General features: G+C 45.1%; 1 protein-coding gene across 1 annotated transcript in view; it reads right to left on the minus strand.

Annotated features, from left to right (window-relative positions):
* LOC126209900 (uncharacterized) overlaps positions 1-21734 on the minus strand; it is a 148121-nt gene that overhangs the window by 59645 nt on the left and 66742 nt on the right. Inside the window, exons 5-7 of the mRNA XM_049939022.1 lie at positions 20940-21270; positions 11471-11667; positions 11011-11419 (exon numbers count right to left, since the gene is read on the minus strand). Coding sequence (XP_049794979.1) covers positions 11011-11419; positions 11471-11667; positions 20940-21270 — 937 coding nt within the window. The remainder of the gene's footprint in view (positions 1-11010; positions 11420-11470; positions 11668-20939; positions 21271-21734) is intronic.

Consider the following 21734-nt stretch of genomic DNA (forward strand, 5'->3'; position numbering starts at 1 on the left):
CACCTTCGATTAGAACAGTTTATAAGAGGTTTCAAAATTTTCGGAGTGGCCATTTGGGCACAAGTGATGCTGAACGTTCTGGACGCCCTGTGGAGGTTAAGACTGCAGAAATCATTGACAAAATCCATGATATGGTGATGGATGACAGAAGAGTTAAGGTGCGTGAGATTGCTGGTGCTGTGGGCATCTCGAATGAACGGGTACATAATATTTTGCATAAACATTTGGACATGAGAAGGCTATCTGCAAGATGGGTTCCGCGATTGCTCACGCTTGACCAAAAACGGAATCGTGTGAAGTGTTGCAAGGATAGTTTGCAGCTGTTCAGGAAGAATCCGCAGGACTTTAAGCGTCGTTTCGTCACTGTGGATGAAACATTGATACATTACTATACTCCTGAGACTAAAGAACAATCTAAATGAAAGGTTAACAAAGGAGAATCTGCACCAAAAAAGGCGAAGACTATTCCTTCGGCCGGAAAGGTTATGGTGACTGTCTTTTGGTATTCGCAAGGGATAATCCTCATCGACTATATGGAAAAAAGGTAAAACTATTACAGGTGCATATTATTCATCGTTATTGGACCGTTTGAAAACCGAGCTGCAAGAAAAACGCCGGCGATTGGAACGCAAAAAAGTCCTTTTCCATCACGACAATACACCAGCACACACCTCAGCAGCTGTGGTTGCAAAATTAATGGAAATAGGATTCCAACTCGTTTCACATCCCCCCTATTCTCCAGACTTGGCTCCCTCGGACTACTGTTTGTTCCCCAATTTGAAGAAACGGCTGGCGGGACAAAGATTTTATTCAAACGAGGAGGTGATTGCAGCAACTAATATGTATTTTGCAGACTTGGACAATTCCTACTATTCGGAAGGCATCAACAAATTAGAACAGCGTTGGGCGGAGTGTATAAGTCTAAAAGGAGACCCTGACGAAAAAAACGTAAGTAGTTTTTATTTTTGCACGGACTTTTCAAACACCCCTCGTACAGAAAGGAAATTATCGTGAAAGCCACAGGAAAGAAATCAGTGTTTGATGAACAGCCCTCGTAAGTAGCCAAACTGCTCTCTGGCCAAGAGCCAAAAAGTTCGCCCATTTGAGTTGTACCTTCTGGCTGCGTCTGCTGTGCGGTCCAGTGACCGTGTCGACCTACCTATCGATTCGATTAATCGATTCCACCTCCGTATCGCTACTCCTTCGTAGAATGTCGCCGGCGTTACTTGGTAGGGGTGCAGTAGAACGTTTCCTGAACAGTCACAAAACGGTCTTATCCGTCGTTGGAGTGAAGGCTGAATACGCAGAGTAAAACTGACTCCGTCACCAAATTTCATCTGTATCTACATACACGCGGAATCCAGCGTACGGTGCGTGGAGGAGGGTACCCTGTACCACTACTAGTCATTTCCTTTCCTGTTCCTCTCGCAAATAGGGCAAGAGAAAAACGACTATGTGCGTCCGTATGAGCACCAATTTATCTTATCTTCGTGGCCCTTAGGCGAAATTTATGTTGACGGCACCAGAATCGCTCTGGAGTCAGCTTATAATTCCGGCTCTCTAAATTTTATCAGTAGTGTTTCTCGGAAAGAAATTCCCCTTCCCTCTAGACATTCCCACTTGAGTTCCCGAACCATCTCCATAACACTTGTATGTTGTTGGAACATATCGGTAACACAACTAACAGCCCACCTCTGAATTTCTTCGATGTCTTCGTTTAATCCGACCTGGTACAGACTCCAAACACTCGGTCAGTACTCGAGAATAGGTCGCACTAGCTTCCTATGAGACAGATGAACCACAGTTTTCTAAAATTCTCCCAATAAACGAAAGTCGACCATTAGCCTTTCCTACCACAATCCTCACATGCTGGTTCCATTTCATATCGCTTTGCAACGTCACGCCCAGATAATTAAACGAAGTGACTGTGTCAAACTGGACACTACTAATGTGGCATCCGAGCATTGCGGGTTTGTTTTTCCTACTCATACGCATTAACTTGTAGTTTTCTGCACTTACAGCAAGCTGCCATTCCTCACTTCAACTACAAATTCTGTGTAAGTCGTCTTGTAGCTACCTACAGTCACTCATCTTCGACACCTTCCCGTACACCACAGCATCATCAGAAACAGCCGCAAATTTCTTTTCACCCTTATCGCTGATGAACGATCTTCATCGAGGACAACACAGGGGGGCCTACTATTTGAGAAGTCTTCAAGTTACTCACGTATCTGGAAACCTATTCCGTATGCTCGTGCCTTCGTTAACAGTCTGCAGTGGGACAACGTGTCAAATACTTTCTAGGAATCTAGAAATTTGGAATCTGGCTTTTGCCCTTCATCCATAGTTTGCAGTTGTTGTTGTGATCTTCAGTTCTGAGACTGGTTTGATGTAGCTTTCCATGCTACTCTATCCTGTGCAAGCTTCTTCATCTCCCAGTACCTACTGCAACCTTCTGAATCTGTTTAGTGTATTCATCTCGTGGTCTCCCTCTACGATTTTTACCCTCCACGCTGCCCTCCAATACTAAATTGGTGGTCCCTTGATGCCTCAGAACATGTCCTACCAACCGATCCCTTCTTGTCGTCACGTTGTGCCACAAACTTCTCTTCTCCCCAATTCTGTTCAATACCTCCTCATTAGTTATGTGATCTACCCATCTAATCTTCAGCATTCTTCTGTAGCACCACATTTCGAAAGCTTCTATTCTCTTCTTGTCTAATCTATTTATTGTCCACGTTTCACTTCCATACATGGCTACACTCCATACAAATACTTTCTTCTTCGACCATCATCAGTTATTTTGCTCCCCAAATAGCAAAACTCCTTTGCTACTTTAATTGTCTCATTTCCTAATCTAATTCCCTCAGCATCACCCGAGTTAACTCGACTACACTCCATTATCCTCGTTTTGCTTTTGTTGATGTTCATCTTATCCCCTCCTTTCAAGACACTGTCCATTCCGTTCAACTGGTCTTCCAAGTCCTTTGCTGTCTCTGACAGAATTACAATGTCATCGGTGAACCTCGAAGTTTTTATTTCTTCTCCATGGATTTTAATGCCTACTCCGAATTTGTCTTTTGTTTCCTTCACTGCTTGCTCAATATACAGATTGAATAACATCGGGGAAAGGCTACAGCCCCGTCTCACTCCCTTCCCAACCACTGCTTCCCTTTCATGCCTCTCGACTCTTATAACTGCCATCTGGTTTCTGTATTTCTGTACAAATTGTAAATAGCCTTTCACTCCTTGTATTTTACGCCTGCCACCTTCAGAATTTGAAAGAGAGTATTCCAGTCAACATTGTCAAAAGCTTTCTCTAAGTCTACAAATGCTAGAAACGTAGGTCTGCCTTTCCTTAATCTAGCTTCTAAGATAAGTCGTAGGGTCAATGTTGCCTCACGTGTTCCAACATTTCTACGGAATCCAAACTGATCTTCCCCTCTACCATTTTTTCCATTCGTCTGTAAAGAATTCGTGTTAGTATTTTGCATCCGTTACTTATTAAATTGATTGTTCGGTAATTTTCATATCTGACAGCACCTGCTTTCTTTGGGGTTGGAATTATTATATTCTTCTTGAAGTCTGAGGGTATTTCGCCTATCTCATACATCTTGCTCACCAGATGGTAGAGTTCTGTCAGTACTGGCTCTCCCAAGGTCGTCAGTAGTTCTTGTTTCGACTCAGTTTGCAGTATATCATTTGAAAAAAGGGCAAGCTGAGTTTCGCACGAGTGATTTCGCACCATGTGATTCGTGGGCGTAAGCTTTCCGGTCCCAAGAGAGATTATTATATTCGAACTGAGAATTTGTTCAAGCATCCTGCACCAAACCGATGCTAGGGATATTGATCTGTGATTTTGCGGGTCCGTTCTTCTGTCCTTATACGCAAGAGTTGCCTGCGCTTTTTTTCCTGTCGCTTGTTGGTTTGCGCTTTGCGAGAGATCCGAGAAAATGCAAGCTAGATAAGGGGCCAATGCCGTGGCATTGGTATTACATCTTTGTAAAACAGAATTGGGATTCCATCCGAGCCTGGCGACATATTCATTTTTAGTTGTTTCTCTACACCAGGGATGATTATTACTATGTCGTCCGTACGGGAGTCTGTTCGATATGGTCAAACGACGGTATATTTGTACGATTCTCCTGTGTGAACGGTTTGCTAAGCGCGACGTTTAAGACTTCAGCTTTTGTTTTGCTATCTTGAACTGCAACATCAGACTGGTCAACGAGTGACTGGTTCGAAGCGTTAGAGCCGCTTAGCGAATGAACGTTGCAGCTTGATTTTTTTCGAGATGATGATTAAAAGTTTCTGGCAAAGTTGTTGTGGAAATGGACTATGCACGTCACCTACACGGTCTAGGCCAGGGATCCCCAAACTATTTTGGACAAGTGACCCATTTTCCAAAATGAACTGCTACCTCAAACCCCCATGGCCAAATTACCTACTTTTAAGATCAACCCCCTTATTCATAATGGTCCGCTAACTCAAAACAGCTGCTACAGAGTGTTATTTTTCATTCTGACTTAGGTCAATAGAAGAAGACAAAGTGAGAATTAGCAATGCTTTAAGTTAGCAGACTATTATGAATAAGAGGGCTTATCTTTAGTTTTTTCCTATTGATACTAAATACCTAGGCACTAAGGTACCAATTGGAAAACTTTGCACTTGGTTAAGTGAGTAAAGTTGACTTCATTTTCTCATCAAAATTTAACAAAATAAAAAGACGTACGCTCGAACTCATTGTCTTGCACAAACTTGTCCAAACAGACTTGCCGAGTTTTTCATCTTGTACAAACTTGAGACTACAACAATGCTATTTACTACAAAAATATTAATTATTCTTAGTATACGTAACACAACATAAACAATACAGTACCTACCTATCTTGAAAGTTTTAAATAAGAACTTGTGTTAATTCTATAGGGGTCGATTTTTAGATCTCGTCGACCCCCAAAATCAGTTTTCGTTTATGTCGACCCCTCGGAAACCGATATCGACCCCAAGGGGTCTATATCGACCACTTTGGGAATCCCTGGTCTAGGCGGTATGGCAAAATTTCTGGTATTACATTAAAATTTCTTCCAACTTAAATTTTTGTGTGCAGTGTTGGTGTACAAAGCTAAGTACAGAGCAACATTATCGCCTTAACAGAGGTTGTTCGTTCCCATAAAATGCGCTGACTGACAAGCAAGTGTGCGCCGCTTCAACAGCCAATAAGGAGCGTGGGAGAGAAGTCACATGATGGGTCCCGGACGCTGCTGGAGGATCGCTCCGAGTTAAGACTCTCCAGCTCCAGCCTGCAGCTCCGGACTCCAGCTGGACATGACGCGTACTCTCTCCTGTCTCCCCATCTACATCTACACTACGCAAGCGAATTAAAGGACTACTTTTTCAAAACCACTGTATTGCCTCCCGGTGCGACGCGTAAGTTTGAAATTTGTTTCAAAGGTGCCTACAGACTTCCTCTGTAAAGGTGCAAAAGCGTGCCGCCCTGCGCAGTCAGCCTTTGGCTCGGATACGCTTCAAACAGCATCAGGTGACACATGCTGAAGTAAAGGCCACACATCAGGAGTTCATGTGAGCTGTAGTGTGAGTTAAGGACGTCGCACTGGTACGAAATTTCACCACAATTCTGCCCAACGCCACCACGGACGTGTCACGCGGTGATAAGGTCGTCACATCCTCTCTCACCCAGATTTCACCTCTTCTTTTGATGTCTTTGCGATGGAGGTGAGAACCACGACATCCAGCGTTGAAATTAACCTGTTTTCTTGTGGGTAAGCGAGGAAAACATTACAGACAGACCGCGGCTCATAAGGAAAACTCCCCACCGCACGATCGTCACATTTAATGGTAAGACGACCCAATGGACAGCCCGTCAAAAACACTGATCAAGCATAAAAACAGGGCGAACTGTGAAAAATGAAGCAAAATAGAAACAGTGAACGGTCCAAGATCAAAGCAAAATAACTGATGATGGTTGAAGAAGAAAGTATTTGTATGGAGTGTAGCCATGTATGGAAGTGAAACGTGGACAATAAATAGATTAGACAAGAAGAGAATAGAAGCTTTCGAAATGTGGTGCTACAGAAGAATGCTGAAGATTAGATGGGTAGATCACATAACTAATGAGGAGGTATTGAACAGAATTGGGGAGAAGAGAAGTTTGTGGCACAACGTGACGACAAGAAGGGATCGGTTGGTAGGACATGTTCTGAGGCATCAAGGGACCACCAATTTAGTATTGGAGGGCAGCGTGGAGGGTAAAAATCGTAGAGGGAGACCACAAGATGAATACACTAAACAGATTCAGAAGGTTGCAGTAGGTGCTGGGAGATGAAGAAGCTTGCACAGGATAGAGTAGCATGGAAAGCTACATCAAACCAGTCTCGGAACTGAAGATCACAACAACAACTGCAAACTATGGATGAAGGGCAAAAGCCAGATTCCAAATTTCTAGATTCCTAGAAAGTATTTGACACGTTGTCCCACTGCAGACTGTTAACGAAGGCACGAGCATACGGAATAGGTTTCCGGATACGTGAGTAACTTGAAGACTTCTCAAATAGTAGGCCCCCCTGTGTTGTCCTCGATGAAGATCGTTCATCAGCGATAAGGGTGAAAAGAAATTTGCGGCTGTTTCTGATGATGCTGTGGTGTACGGGAAGGTGTCGAAGATGAGTGACTGTAGGTAGCTACAAGACGACTTACACAGAATTTGTAGTTGAAGTGAGGAATGGCAGCTTGCTGTAAGTGCAGAAAACTACAAGTTAATGCGTATGAGTAGGAAAAACAAACCCGCAATGCTCGGATGCCACATTAGTAGTGTCCAGTTTGACACAGTCACTTCGTTTAATTATCTGGGCGTGACGTTGCAAAGCGATATGAAATGGAACCAGCATGTGAGGATTGTGGTAGGAAAGGCTAATGGTCGACTTTCGTTTATTGGGAGAATTTTAGAAAACTGTGGTTCATCTGTCTCATAGGAAGCTAGTGCGACCTATTCTCGAGTACTGACCGAGTGTTTGGAGTCTGTACCAGGTCGGATTAAACGAAGACATCGAAGAAATTTAGAGGCGGGCTGTTAGTTGTGTTACCGATATGTTCCAACAACATACAAGTGTTATGGGGATGGTTCGGGAACTCAAGTGGGAATGTCTAGAGGGAAGGGGAATTTCCTTCCGAGAAACACTACTGATAAAATGTCCAAGACCAAGCAACTCTTGCTGCCGTGGTCATGTGGTTGGTGGGTTGGCTGATTTGGGGGAGCAGACCAAACAGCGAGGTCATCGGTCCCATCAGATTAGGGAAGGATAGGGAAGAAAGTCGGCCGTGCTCTTTCAAAAGAATCATCCCGGAATTTGCCTGAAGCAGTTTAGGGAAACAGAAAACCTAAATCAAGATGCCCGTTTGCGGAACTCGCGGACTTCGAACGTGGTCAGGTGATTGGGTGTCACTTGTGTCATACGTCTGTACGCGAGATATCCACACTCATAAACATCCCTAGGTCCACTGTTTCCGATGTGATAGTGAAGTGGAAACCTTGAAGGGACACGTACAGCACAAAAGCCTGCAGGCGGACCTCCTCTGTCGACTGATAGAGACCGCCGACAGTTGAAGGGGGGTCGTAATGGGTAATAGGTAGACATCTGTCCAGACCATCACAGGATCCACTGCAAGTACTATGACAGTTAGGAGGGAAGTGAGAAAACTTCGATTTCATGGTCGAGCAGCTGCTCATAAGCCACACATCACGTCGGCAAATGCCAAACGACGCCTTGCTTGGCGTAAGGAGTGTAAACATTGGACGATTGAACAGGGGAAAAACGTTGGGTGGAATGACGAATCACGGTACACAATGTGGTGATCCGATGGCAGGTTGTGGGTATGGCGAATGTCTGGTGAACGTGTGTAGTGCCAACAGTAAAAGTCGGAGGTGGTGGTGTTATAGTGTGGTCGTGTTTTTCATGGAGGGGGTTGCACCCCTTGCTGTTTTGGCTCTATCACAGCACAGGCCTACGTTGATGTTTTAAGGGCCTTCTTGCTTCCCACTGTTGAAGAGCAATTCGGGGATGGTGATTACATCTTTCATCACGATCGAGCACTTATTCATAATGCACGGCCTGTGGCAGAGTGGTTACGCGACAGTAACATCCCTGTAATGGACTGGCCTGCACAGAGTCCTCACCTGAATCCTATAGAACGCCTTTGGGATGTTTTCGAACTCCGACTTCTTGCCAGGCCTCACCGACTAACATCAGTACCTCTCCTGAGTGCAGCACTCCGTGAAGAATGGGCTGCCATTCCCAAAGAAACCTTCCAGCACCTGACTGAACGTATGTCTTCGAAAGTGGAAGCTGTCATCAAGGCTAAAGCCGTCGGCACACGGGCCGTGCTGTCGAACGTCAACGTTGAGCGTGCCAAGTTCAACGTGCTGCTGAACGCTCAGAAACGATGCGACTTGTGAATACGGTACGTGGGCCCCAACGTGGTATACGCGATCGCAACGCACTCCAGCGGCACTTTGAGGGATGTTTCTAGTTCGTAAAGGACACTGTTTACTCAACGGTCGCGCGTAAAATTCCCATGTTAGCTCTATTAAAACGCACATTTCCTCCATCGTCCGCCAAAAGGAACGTATCATGTCCAACACAGGCTTATAAAAGTTCCATTGCAAACAGTGCGGTACAAGTTTGGAATACTTCTCCGCATGAGATAAACATTATTTCATCATTTCCACATTTTAGTAAAACCCCGAGGTCAGTCTTACTTGATCACTGTTCCTACCCAGTAGCAGAATCTTTGCAACATGTGAGTTACGAAGCATGAAAGAAAGCGGAGCAAAATATCTTTATACAAGTAGCGCAAGCTGTCCTGTAGATTAAGCCAATCAAACAAAGTCACCCCTCAAAAAAAGATGAACTTATATTTACATAACATCAAATATTATAGCATATACTTATTTTAAACTAATAATAAAGTATGAGAAACTAATAAAAACGCGAATGGTAAGAAAAAAAATTGGAAGTGTTACGACGCGAACCACCGCCTCAACAAAAGCTCATTTATGGACAGAGACGCTACTCATTACGCTAAACCAAGAACATGCTTCTTGTACTTAATCATTTGTGTTAGCCCTTCCTAAAAATGTTAATCGTAGATAATTATGTTACTAACTGAAATTTAATTATAACAAATTGTACCAAGAACAATGCGCTTTTTGGGTGGATCTTCAGTGTGTCGCTGCCTTCAAATATCCTACTCTCAAATACGCAAGTTACAATAACTCTTTTGCCACGAATATGATGCTTCTCATTAATTTATTGGAAAGAATCACACAACTAACAACGGGTTTTCCAGTGATTATCAATTTGATGGTGCTCAGAAACGGCATATATACATATAGGCTTGAAATGAATGCCAATATGGCGCCTCACACCTCTGTACTGATGGGTGACGGCGTGCGTGTGACGTAGGTGGCGTTGTGCCACCTCATTGGCCAAAGGTCAGACGCACGGTCAGAATATCTGACATGCCAGATACTGCTCTGCACGTTCGGAAAGACTCCCGAGCGTGCTATTCCACGCTATGACGTCAGAAACTCGGCACGCTCAACGCTCAACGTTCGGATGCACGGTCCGTGTGCCGACGGCTTAAGGATGGGCCAACACCATATTGAATTCCAGCATTACCGATGGAGGGTGCCACGAACTTGTAAGTCATTTTCAGCCAGGTGTCCGTATACTTTTAATCATATAGTGTAGTTCACACCCCGTTTATTTATTTATTTATTTTAAATTTCTGTGAGAGGTGTACGAGGCATCTGGCCTGCTCTCACTTTTCATGACACTTACTTGCGACGGTAATATATTCCTACCGGATGACTCATATTCTATAACCAATGTATAACAACTGTGAAGACTACAGAGGAACAGACACGTCAGTGACCGGAAGGAGAGTTCGCACATTTGTGAAAAAAGACATGCTGTGCGAGGGAGGTCCCCCGCTTTACAGTACAATACCGTAACCACACAAGCACAACGCAATGGTTCTCACGTGTCGCTCGGTGTTGTACATCTTCAGCTTGAAGAGTTCACTGCTTCTATTTTGCTCCTTTTTTCACAGTTCAGTACAGTTTCCTTGCTTCATCTGTGTTCAGTCATAGGTCAAGAACTTCTCGAGATATTATCTTACAATAGTTCCCGTGTACGTCTGAATGTCTATTAGACTACCGTATAAGTGCAGTACATCGGTCAAGACGTTTTTGAGACTCTGGCAACAACCTCAAACAACGACCTGTGCTTGTACATTAGTAAAGATTTTATATGGCCGGGTATATGGAATATATATTAAAAATCGTACCCTAATAACCTTTCTCCTATATATACAGCCAGTGTCTGAACGTTTATTAGAATACGGTGAAAAAATATGAAATAAATCGATTAAGAACTTTTCGTGATTTTTGGTAACAACGTTAATCAGCGAGTTGTCTTTATATAACAGTGTAGAATTAAGCTGCATCACTATATCGACTATATCACTTCTAAGTCTTGACTGGAATTCTGAAGTCTATATTCCGTCTTATTATTTGCACTTTGTTGCGACATTAAAACTGCAACATTCACTGAGGACTTCGAATGCCTAATTGTTGGCATTCCATCTCGGGCACACACAGTTGTATACTGTGCACCAGTATACGGCCTGTAGCTCTGAAAGGAATTATTTTATTAGAAAAGTGCTCCCTACAGATAACCTCAACGGAATTCGACCTGATCAGGACCTGGTCTGCACCTGTACGAGACTATAATGGTGGTGGTGGTGATAAGTTCCTATGGGACCAAACTATTGAGCTCATCGGTCCGTAGGCCTACACACTACTTAATCTCACTTAAACTATCTTATGCTAAGGACAACACACACACCCATGCCCGAGGGAGGACTCGAAACTCAGACGTGGTGCCTCAGGCCACGCGGCTATAATGAGTGAAGAGCCAGATAAATAAATACCTTCTCCCAGAAGGGGCGCTCTTCGACCCTCTGCACGACGGGGTAGTAGTAGGCCGGCTTCCCGTGCAGGGCGAACCTGTGCAGGTGGAGGCTGTCGCCGCCGTCCACGTAGCCGCCGTACGGGAAGCGGCGGACGTACTTGTCGCTGGCGAGGCCGTAGGTGTCCGGGTCCTGCAGCCGGCCCTTGGGTGGATGCTGCTGCTGCTGTGGCGGCGCTGCCTTGCCGCGGGGCTCCTCGGGCCTGGACGTGGTGATGTCCACCGTCTCGGGGTCGGCCACCTCGAAGCCTCCGACGTAGGGGCTGCGGTCGCTGTGGATGTCGTCGGCGAAGTAGGACAGCGCCAGGGAGTTGCCAGCGGTGCGCTCCGAGTCCTCGCGGTCTGCCTGCCGGCCGCCTCCCCTCCTGGCGCTGGAGTCACCGCCGTGGGTGTGGCTCTGACCCTGCGTCTGGGTCTGGGGCTGGGGTTGGGGGTGGGTCGCCCTCCTGCGGTCGAGGTCCTCGTCGCGCTCCACCTCAACGTCACTCAGCGAGCCCTCGTCCTCCGTGTCCTCGCCGTCCTCGTCCTTCTTGCGGACCACTTTGGCCGGCTGCACCCCGAGTTCTGGGTGTGCGTAGTGCAGTACGGGCGGGCGCACGCCTTCCTCGAAGGACAGCACCTTGAACGACAGAGACACGTTTTGCGACGTCATCAAATGGGTCTGAGCACTGTGGGACTTAACATCTGAGATCATCAGTCCCCTAGAACTTAGAACTACTTAAACCTAACTAACCTAAGGACAACACACACATTCATGCCCGAGGCCGGATTCGAACCTGCGATCGTAGCAGTCGCGCGGTTCCAGACTGAAGCGCCTAGAAACGCTCGGCCACACCGGCCGGCGCGACGTTATCACCAGTAAAAGAAGGTGCCATTTTCCTCTTTTGCTGTACTAATTTTAGAGATCTTAGAGACATTTCAGTCTCATCTTTATCTACAATATGGATGGACGCTGAAGAAGTGAATTAAAAATTTGTACCACAGCCAGGACTCAAACCCAGGTCTCCTCACTTAAGTTTTATTTTGTTGATTTCATGTTGTTCATTACTGTTCGTTCTATTTGTTGGGGGCGGAGTCCCATGACTCTTGTTCAAGTTCATTGCTGATGCATTAACTCAGCCTTTTATTAACAGAACGCAGCATGTCATTTTCAATGGAGAGAAGTCTTCCGAAGTAAGAGTGATTTCGGGTGTGCCGCAGGTTGTAGGACCGTTGCTATTCACAATATACATAAATGACGTTGTGGATGACATCGAAAGTTCACTGAGGCGTTTTGCGGATGATGCTGTGGTATATCGAGAGGTTGTAACAATGGAAAATTGTACTGAAATGCAGGAGGATCTACAACGAATTCACGCATGGTGCAGGGAATGGCTATTGGATCTCAATGTAGACAAGTGTAATGTGGTGCGAATACATAGAAAGATAGATCCTTTACCATTTAGCTACAAAATAGCAGGTCAGCAACTGGAAGCAGTTAATTCCATAAATTATCTGGGAGTAGGCATTAGGAGTGATTTAAAATGGAATGATCATATAAAGTTGATCGTCGGTAAAGTAGATGCCAGACTAAGATTCATTGGAAGAATCCTAAGGAAATGCAATCTGAAAACAAAGGAAGTAGGTTACAGTACGCTTGTTCGCCCACTGCTTGAATACTGCTCAGCAGTGTGGGATCCTTACCAGATAGGGTTGATAAAAGAGATAGAGAAGATCCAACGGAGAGCAGCGCGCTTCGTTACAGGATCATTTAGTAATCGAGAAAGCGTTACGCAGATGACAGATAAACTCCAGTGGAAGACTCTGCAGGAGAGACACTCAGTAGCTCGGTACGGGGTTTTGTTGAAGTTTCGAGAACATACCTTCACCGAGGAGTCAAGCAGTATATTGCTCCCTCCTACGTATATCTCGCGAAAAGACCATGAGGATAAAATCAGAGAGATTAGAGCCCACACAGAGGCATACCGACAATCCTCCTTTCCACGAACAATACGAGACTGGAATAGAAGGGAGAACCGATAGAGGTACTCAAGGTACCCTCCGCCACACACCGTCAGGTGGCTTGCGGAGTATGGATGTAGATGTAAATGTATTACGGAGGGCAGCTAACCCTCTGACCGAACACACTGAGCTACTGTGCCACCATACTAGGCAGGAATGCTGAACGTTACACCGCTGCATGGCCAGCACTGCATGAACGGCATAAGCCCAGTACCCTCCCCAACACAAACTTCATATCTTCAGCTTATTTTCCCCTTATTTCTTTCTTTCTTTCTTTCACTGGTGCCATGTCCCACGCTGGCGCAGGGGCGGCATTGTTAGGAGCGGATTAGGCAAGGTTAGTGGAAAGGGGTGGCCGGATGCCCTCCCTGCCGCCACCCCGTTCTCTCCCCGGGATGGAATTAGTGTACCCCTGCTGTCTGCGACTAGTATAATTCGTGGAAGAGTGCGAACGTGTTCAGATGTCTGCGAGTCGGGTAACTGAGGCGGAATGTGGGGACCAACCCGGTATTCACATAGCGGGATGTGGAAAACCGCCTAAAAACCACATCCAGGCTGGCCGGCACACAGGCCCTCGTCGCCTGTTGGGCGGATTCGATCCGGGGCCGGCGCGCCTACCTGAGTCCAGGAAGCAGCGCGTTAGTATGCTCAGCTATCCTGGTGGGTCTTATTTTCCCCTTCATTTTCCATAAATATCGTAGATAAAGGTGAGACTCAAATGTCTCGAGGGGGCTTTAGTTATATGATCACCTACACCTGAGGTACAGGATCTCCCCATTACATCCAACACTGGGGTGCTATTCCGGCGCTGGAGAGCCCCGGCAATGGCGACGATCTGAGAAGGGGAAAATAAGCTGAAGATATGAAGTTTGTGTTGCGGAGGGTGTTGGACTTGGGCAGTCTATGCATGCAATACTAGCCATAGTGCGGCAGTGGTGTGATGGTCTGCATTTCGTCTTAGTAAGCAAGGGCACTCCAACTCCTAGCCACGGCAGAAATTTTAGTTCATTTCTGCAGCTTTCACCACTGTATTAATTTTATTTATTCACAACTAGTTTCAGCCTTCTAGTCCATTCTCAAGTCATTTTGTGGTTCTGTACAAAATAGAATATACTATATTACCTCCACTTCTCACAAATGGTACAACCAAAGCACTATAGTACTTCACTCTAAGACAAAAAAGGGGCAACATTAAGGAGTCATGCAAATTCGTCAGACATTGATATTCATACATTTGTCGGCGGTAAATACAAACTGTTAACTTTGGCAGCCAACAGATGAACATTCGACGCTGCAGCGCAGTTTCACTGCACAGCTGGCAAGGATGCTAAATAGGTGGCATGTCGATAGCGGGGTAGAAACTCTTTGCGAATTAAATTACATATAGTCAGTTGGACAGTAATTATGCCTCGCACACAGGTGCCTGAACAATACATGCAAGTGTCAGCATTTGACAGACGACATGTAGCTGGGCTCAAAGTTGGTTCGAATAATTAGCTAATCGCTCGACATTTGAATAGGAGCGATGCCACTATTCACTCACGCTGACAGGAATGGGTGAACCGTGGCCGAACAAAGCATGAAGAAGTGAGTGGTAGGCCTAGAGACACGACAGAACGTGGCGACCGATAAATCGTTAGGCACTCAGAGCCTTGGGTTCATCATTATCATCGATCAGACCTCCAACTGGTACTTCACTGACCACAAGGACTATTAACAAGTGGCTCACAGAAAGGGGGCTGAACTCACTGCGCCCCTTATGCTGACTACCTTTGACCTCGGTACACCAGCAAGCCCGTTTGCAGTGGTGTCGGCAACATTCGGCCTGGAATCTCGTTGACTGGAATAGACTGGTCTTCATGAGACCAGTGAAAACGTGTCTGGGAACGCATCACACTGCGGATACCAACCTGACTGTTGTCCACCATACAGCCTGCCAACCAACCGTGGTGGTTTGGCATACCGTTCCATTTCAGGGCATAACTGCTTCGGTTGTTATCCACAGGACCCGTGCAGCATAGATGTACATCGATGGTACTCTACGCCCCATTTTGTTGCCGTTCATGCGAAGACATTCTGGGGTTACAATACACCGAGGTGATGCCCACTTGCCAAACCCTACTTTCGGCAGCAAGGTCGCCGGATCTTTCCCAAATTGAGAACGTTTGGAGCGTTTCCAACCATCTCGGGATTTTGACGATCTAACGAGCCAGTTGGATAGAATTTGGTACTATGTCCCTCACGAGGACATCCAAGAGCTCTGTCAATCAACGCCACATAGCCGCCGTACACACGTGTTACTGACTTTCTGAATTTGTGAAGCTTTTTTTCTTGAATAAACCTCCCAAGTACTCTGAAACTGTAATACTTTTTTTGTGTGTACGAGTACATCACATCTACCGTTCTCGGTCGCATTTGGGTAGTATCATCATGGTCAATCTCCTTTTTATTTTTATTTTTTTTAAGAATATCCTTTACACCAACGTCAGGAATAAAGAGTGATGCTCACTCGTACAGCACTGATACGTTAATACAACAAAGGACCAAATCTGCAAGTTGTTCAATAGATATTTTCAGGAGGTGGTGCAGCACAGCTTTTTTATATTCGCAACACGTCATATACTACTGGCCATTAAAATTGCTACACCACGAAGATGACGTGCTACAGACGCGAAATTTAACCGACAGGAAGAAGATGCTGTGATATACAAATGATTAGCTTTTCAGAGCGTTCACACAAAGTTGGCGCCGGTGGCGACACCTACAACGTGCTGACATGAGGAAAGTTTCCAACCGATTTCTCATACATAAACAGCAGTTGACCAGCGTTGCCTGGTGAAACGTTGTTGTGATGCCTCGTGTAAGGAGGAGAAATGCGTACCATCACGTTTCCAACTTTGATAAAGGTCGGATTGTAGCCTATCGCGATTGCCGTTTATCGTATCGCCACATTGCTGCCCGCATTGGTCGATATCCAATGACTGTTAGCAGAATATGGAATCGGTGGGTTCGGGAGGGCAATACGGAACGTTGTGCAGGATCCCAACGGCCTCGTATCACTAGCAGTCGAGGTGACAGGGATCTTATTCGCATGGCTGTAACGGATCGTGCAGCCACGTCTCGATCCCTGAGTCAACAGAAGGGAACGTTTGCAAGACAACAACCATCTACACGAGCAGTTCGACGACGTTTGCAGCAGCATGGACTATCAGCTCGGAGACCATGGCTGCGCTTACCCTTGACGCTGCATCACAGACAGGAGCGCCTGCGATGGTGTACTCAACGACGAACCTGGGTGCACGATTGGGAAAACGTCATTTTTTTGAATGAATCCAGGTTCTGTTTGGAGCATCATGATAGTCGCATCCGTGTTTGGCGACATCGCGGTGAACGCACATTGGAAGCGTGTATTCGTCATCGCCATACTGGTGTATCACCCGGCGTGATGGTATGGGGTGCCATTGGTTACACGTCTCAGTCACCTCCTTTTCGCATTGACGGCACTTTGAACAGTGGACGTTACATTTCAGATGTGTTACGACCCGTGGCTCTACCCTTCATTCGATCCCTGTGAAACGCTACATTTCTGCAGGATAACGCACAACTGCATGTTGCAGGCCTCTACGGGCCTTTCTGGGTACAGAAAATGTTCGACTGCTGTCGTGGCCAGTACATTCTCCAGATCTCTTCCCTATTGAAAACGTCTGGTCAATGGTGGCTAGCAACTGCCTCGTCACAATACGCCAGTCACTACTCTTGATGAACTGTGGAATCGTGTAGAAGCTGCATGGGCAACTGTACCTGTACACGCCATCCAAGGTCTGTTTGGCTCAATGCCCAGGCGTATCAAGGCCGTTATTACGGCCAGAGGTGGTTGTTGTGGGTACTGATTTCTCAGGATCTATGCACCCAAATTGCGTGAAAATATAATCACATGTCAGTTCTAGTATAATATATTTGTCCAATGAATATCCGTTTATCATGTGCATTTCTTCTTGGTGCAGCAATTTTAATGGCCAGTAGTGTATTACTGCCTTGAGATGCTGGTAAAGTACTGTTTCATAGATGCAGTATTTCATTCCACATAAATGACATTAGGGTGTACTGCTGCAGCAAAATTCAGCCCAAATGTCATTTATCCTTTCACCTGGAGTTTTAGTTCCCCCGCTGACGCTTTCTTTTATTTCCGTCAGTGATATAGCTTGAACATTAGGGGCGAAAGACTACATCTCTGTCTTACACCTTTTTAGTCCGACTTTTCGTTCTTGCTCGTCCTGTCTTATTGTTGTCTCTTGGTTCTTGTAGATATCGTGTATTAGGTGTGTTTCCAGTAGCTTACGTTTATTCTTCTCACAGTTTAGAATATCTTACACCATTTTATGTTGCCGAATGCTTTTTGCATGTGGACAAATACTATGAACGTGTCTCCATTTCTCTTGTCTTGCTTCCATTATCAATCACAACCCGAGTACTGCCTCTGTCGTGCCTTTACCTTTCCTAAAGCTAAACTGATCGTCATGTATACCCACAGACATAAATGATCTACCTTTTGCAGGATATACAGATTTAAGCATACCAAGAAACAAATGAGTAGTTATCTTTGACATGGCATATAAATTATTGTACACCCAGAAAGAAAAGAGCAGCTACTTTCAAATGATAGAGCACACCCAATCAGTCGTCCTTTCCCTGCAGGTCTTATTCGGAAAAACTAGATTTCGGCTAGTGCCTAGCCATTATCAATGCACCATTTCATAGTATCAATGTCTGTTCTAGCACGTCAGTCCCCTGTTGTTCACGTTTCTGTCAGAGTAGTGTTGAAACAACTGTGGCAGAAGCCCGAACATTAGGGAACTGATGTACTGGAACAGGCATTGATACTATGAAATGGTGCATTGATAATGGCTAGGCACTACCCTAAATATAGATTTGCCGAGTAAAACATGCAAGAAAAGGATGACTGATTGGATGTACTCTGTCATTTGAAAGTCATATCACAGAGTGCATCCACGCTCGTAATGGAAGGTAACCTGATGGAGCTACTACTTTTGTGAGGCCGTACAGAATGAAGTACAGTCGTAAACTAATGAGCAGGTACCTTTGATGTGGTCGAGTACAGACAGAAATGAATTACCTGCCTTTGGTAAAATATACAGAGTTAAACACACCAACAAACAAATGATCAGCAACCTTTGGCTGGGTGTGTAGAGTTAAATACACCCACAAACTACTGAGCAGATGCGTTTAGCAGGGTATACAGAGTTAATCATACCCAGAAACAAATAACTGGGAACCTTTGGCAGGGTATACAGAGTTAAGTATACCCTCCAGTTAATAAGCATCTACTTTGGGAGGGTATACGAAGCTAACTACATCCACAAGTAAAGAAGCCGCTACCTTTGCCAGGGTATGCACAGTTAAATACACCCAGAAATAAATCTGCAGCCATTTTTGGCAGAATATACAGAGGTAAGTGCACCAAAAAAATAAGCATCTACATTTGGGAGGGCATACAGAGTTAAATACACCCAGAAACAAATGGGCAGCTATCTTTGGCAGGGAATACCTAAATACATCCAGAAACAAATGAGCAACTACCTTTGGGAGGTTATGCAGAGTTAAATACACCTAGAAACAAATAAGGAGCTACATTTGGGTGGGTATATAGGGTTAAATACACCCAGAAACAAATGAACAGATACATTTGGGACGATATACAGAGTTAAATACATTCAGGAACAGAGAAGCAGTTACAAGCTTTGGCAGGGTATGCAGAGTTAAGTACATCCAAAAAATAATAAGCATCTACCTTTGAGAGTGTATACAGAGTTAAATACACCCAGAAACAAATGAGCAGCTATCTTTGGCAGGGAATACCTAAATACACCCAGAAACAGATGAACAGATACATTTGGGAATATATACAAAGCTAGATACATCCAGGAACAAACAAGCAGTTACAAGCTTTGGCAGGGTATGCAGAGTTAAGTACATCCAAAAAATAATAAGCATCAACCTTCGAGAGGGTATACAGAGTTAAATACATTCAAGAGCAATCAAGCAGCTACCTTTGGCAGGGAATGCAGAATTAAGAACACCCAAAAAGTGATAAACAGCTACTTTTGGGATGGTATACAGAGTTAAATACAGCCAGGAACAAATAAGCAGCTATCTTTAGGAGAGTATAGAGAGCTCAATACATCCAGGAATAAACAAGCAGCTACAAGCTTTGGCGGGGTATGCAGAGCTAAGTACACCTGAAAAATAATAAGCATCTACATACAGGAGGGTATACAGAGTTAAAAACATCCAAGAACAAACAAGCAGCTACCTTTTGCAGGGTATGCAGAGTTAAGTACACTCAAAAAATAATAAGCAACTACCTTTTGGATGGTACACAGAATTAAATACAGCCAGGAACAAATAAACAGCTACCTTAGGAGGGTGTACGAGCTAAATACATCCAGGAACAAACAAGCAGCTACAAGCTTTGGCATGGTATGTAGAGCTAAGTACACCCAAAAAATAATTAACATCTACCTTGAGAGTTAAATACATCCAAGAACAAACAAGCAGATACTTTTGGCAGGGTATGCAGAATTAAGTACACCCAAAGAGTGATAAGTAGCTATCTTTGGGATGGCTTACAGAGTTAAATACAGCCAGGAACATATAAGCATCTACCTTTAGGAGGGAATACAGTGTTAAATGCATCCAGGAACAATTGAAATGCTACCTTTGGCAGGGTATGCAGAATTAAGCACATGAGTCGCCTAGATGCAAAACTATCCATGTCCTCCATAACCGGTTTTGAGAAAAAGTGGAAAAACTGTTTTCACTGGGTAAATACACACTGCCCTACACTGTATGTTGTATACATAAGTATGGATTAGTACAAAACCATTTGGGCTATTGAAAAAAAATCAGGAACTCAATGCATGTAAGATATAAGCAAAATAAAAATGGACTTGGACAGTTTTGCATCTGACTTTGCAGATGGCCACTTTTGCATGTAACTGAAATGGACATGGACAGTTTTGAACCTGACTAGTTGTACATGAGGAGAGGATATGGGGTGAACATAAAACTGTGTATTCAGTTTTAATTTCTTTTAATATTTCTGAAGGTACATGGTGTAACAACTGACAAACTGCAATGTCTTCATCTTCTCCTGCTAGGCATTCTGATTCAACTGATGCCCCTGACCCGCTGGAACCTAGTAATGTCATGTACCACGACAGGGATTCACGTTCCCTCCAGGACTCACCATAGTGTTTCTCGAGGGGTTTTGAAACATCCTCCAGTTTCTTTTCATTAATAGGAACAACCGTGTTCGTAATGCAGCTCGAGTTTATGTGTCCTAAGTGTTGCCCACGTTTGCATACGGACACTGGTAGGTTGGTTTCAGAATTATAATTAGGCTCCCCTTGGACTTTTATAGCATTCTGAGAATGTGTATAACTTTCAGATTAAACAGCTGTAATACACCACACAAGTACAATGTTTACATGCTTATGGTAGCCATCTCGCATTACAGTCACATGACCTCAGCCTTCAATGCGATTTGTCAAAAGGGACAAGGCAAGTTTTGCATCCAACTTACTGATGGACATGGACAGTTTTGAATCTAACCACACCTTTCGTGAGCTGTTTTCTATAGGACATGGAGAGCTTTTAGCATAAATAGCATTTCAAGCATGTGTAAAATGTCATGCTCTACAATCCAGAGTTGCCAACTCAATTTTTTTTAAAAAGTGGACATAGTTTTGCATCTAAGCGACTCACATGCAGAAGCACCTGGTGTTGTATGCAGGGTGAAGCACACTCAGAGAGACATGAGCACCCAGCTGTGGTGGGTATGTAGGATGGATGGGGCAGCTAGCTGTCTACCTTTGGCGGCTTGATCTGCTGTGGGGCTGCAGCGTACAGTGCCGCCGTGGGGTAGACCTGCGCGCCGGGGTGGTGGAGCAGCCTGGCCCTGAACTGCTGGTACTGGGTGGCGGCCGGGTCAGACCTCCTGGCGTGGATGCCGAAGGCGTGCCTCCTGTTGACGGCGCTGATGTAGTCCAGCAGGCGGTCCCTGTTCGGGTCGCGCTCCAGCGTCGCCACGCGCTGCAGGATGGGCTGGAAGCCGTCGTCTCCCTGCCCTGCGGTGCCCGCAGCTTCCGGTGCTGGGGTTGGCCTGGCCGGTTCCCAGCCAGAGTGGTCCGCCGATACCGACCTGAAACAATGCAACAACCGTAATGATCCCTCTTCTCACGTTCAGAAGCTGTGCACCTTAAAATACGACCGCGACCCGGTGTCGCCACCCAGACTGAGTGGCATAATGTGGGTCTATGTTGAAAGGCATAAACACAGGGTAAAAGTTTGTAAGAAAAATTTACATACCGGTATTTTTAGGTTAGACAGTCTCGGGAAAGCACAAAAAGGGCTCCAGTCTCAAAGGGTACAGGGCAGAGGAACGACGACAATCGACCAAGCAACAGTCGGTATTTTAGTAGTAAATTGTCGTAGCTGTGTTGGAAAACAAGGCAAAAAAAGAAATAGTCTACCTCTGTAACGAGATATATGACAAAGCGAAATGGCCTGAGGACTTCGCTGCAACAGTTATGATACCAATAGAGAAAAAGAGAAATACTAAAAAATGTGAAGAGCACCGGACCATCAGTCTAATTTCTTATGCAG

This window comes from Schistocerca nitens, chromosome 10 (genome assembly GCF_023898315.1).
Source record: "Schistocerca nitens isolate TAMUIC-IGC-003100 chromosome 10, iqSchNite1.1, whole genome shotgun sequence".
NCBI lineage: Eukaryota > Metazoa > Arthropoda > Insecta > Orthoptera > Acrididae > Schistocerca > Schistocerca nitens.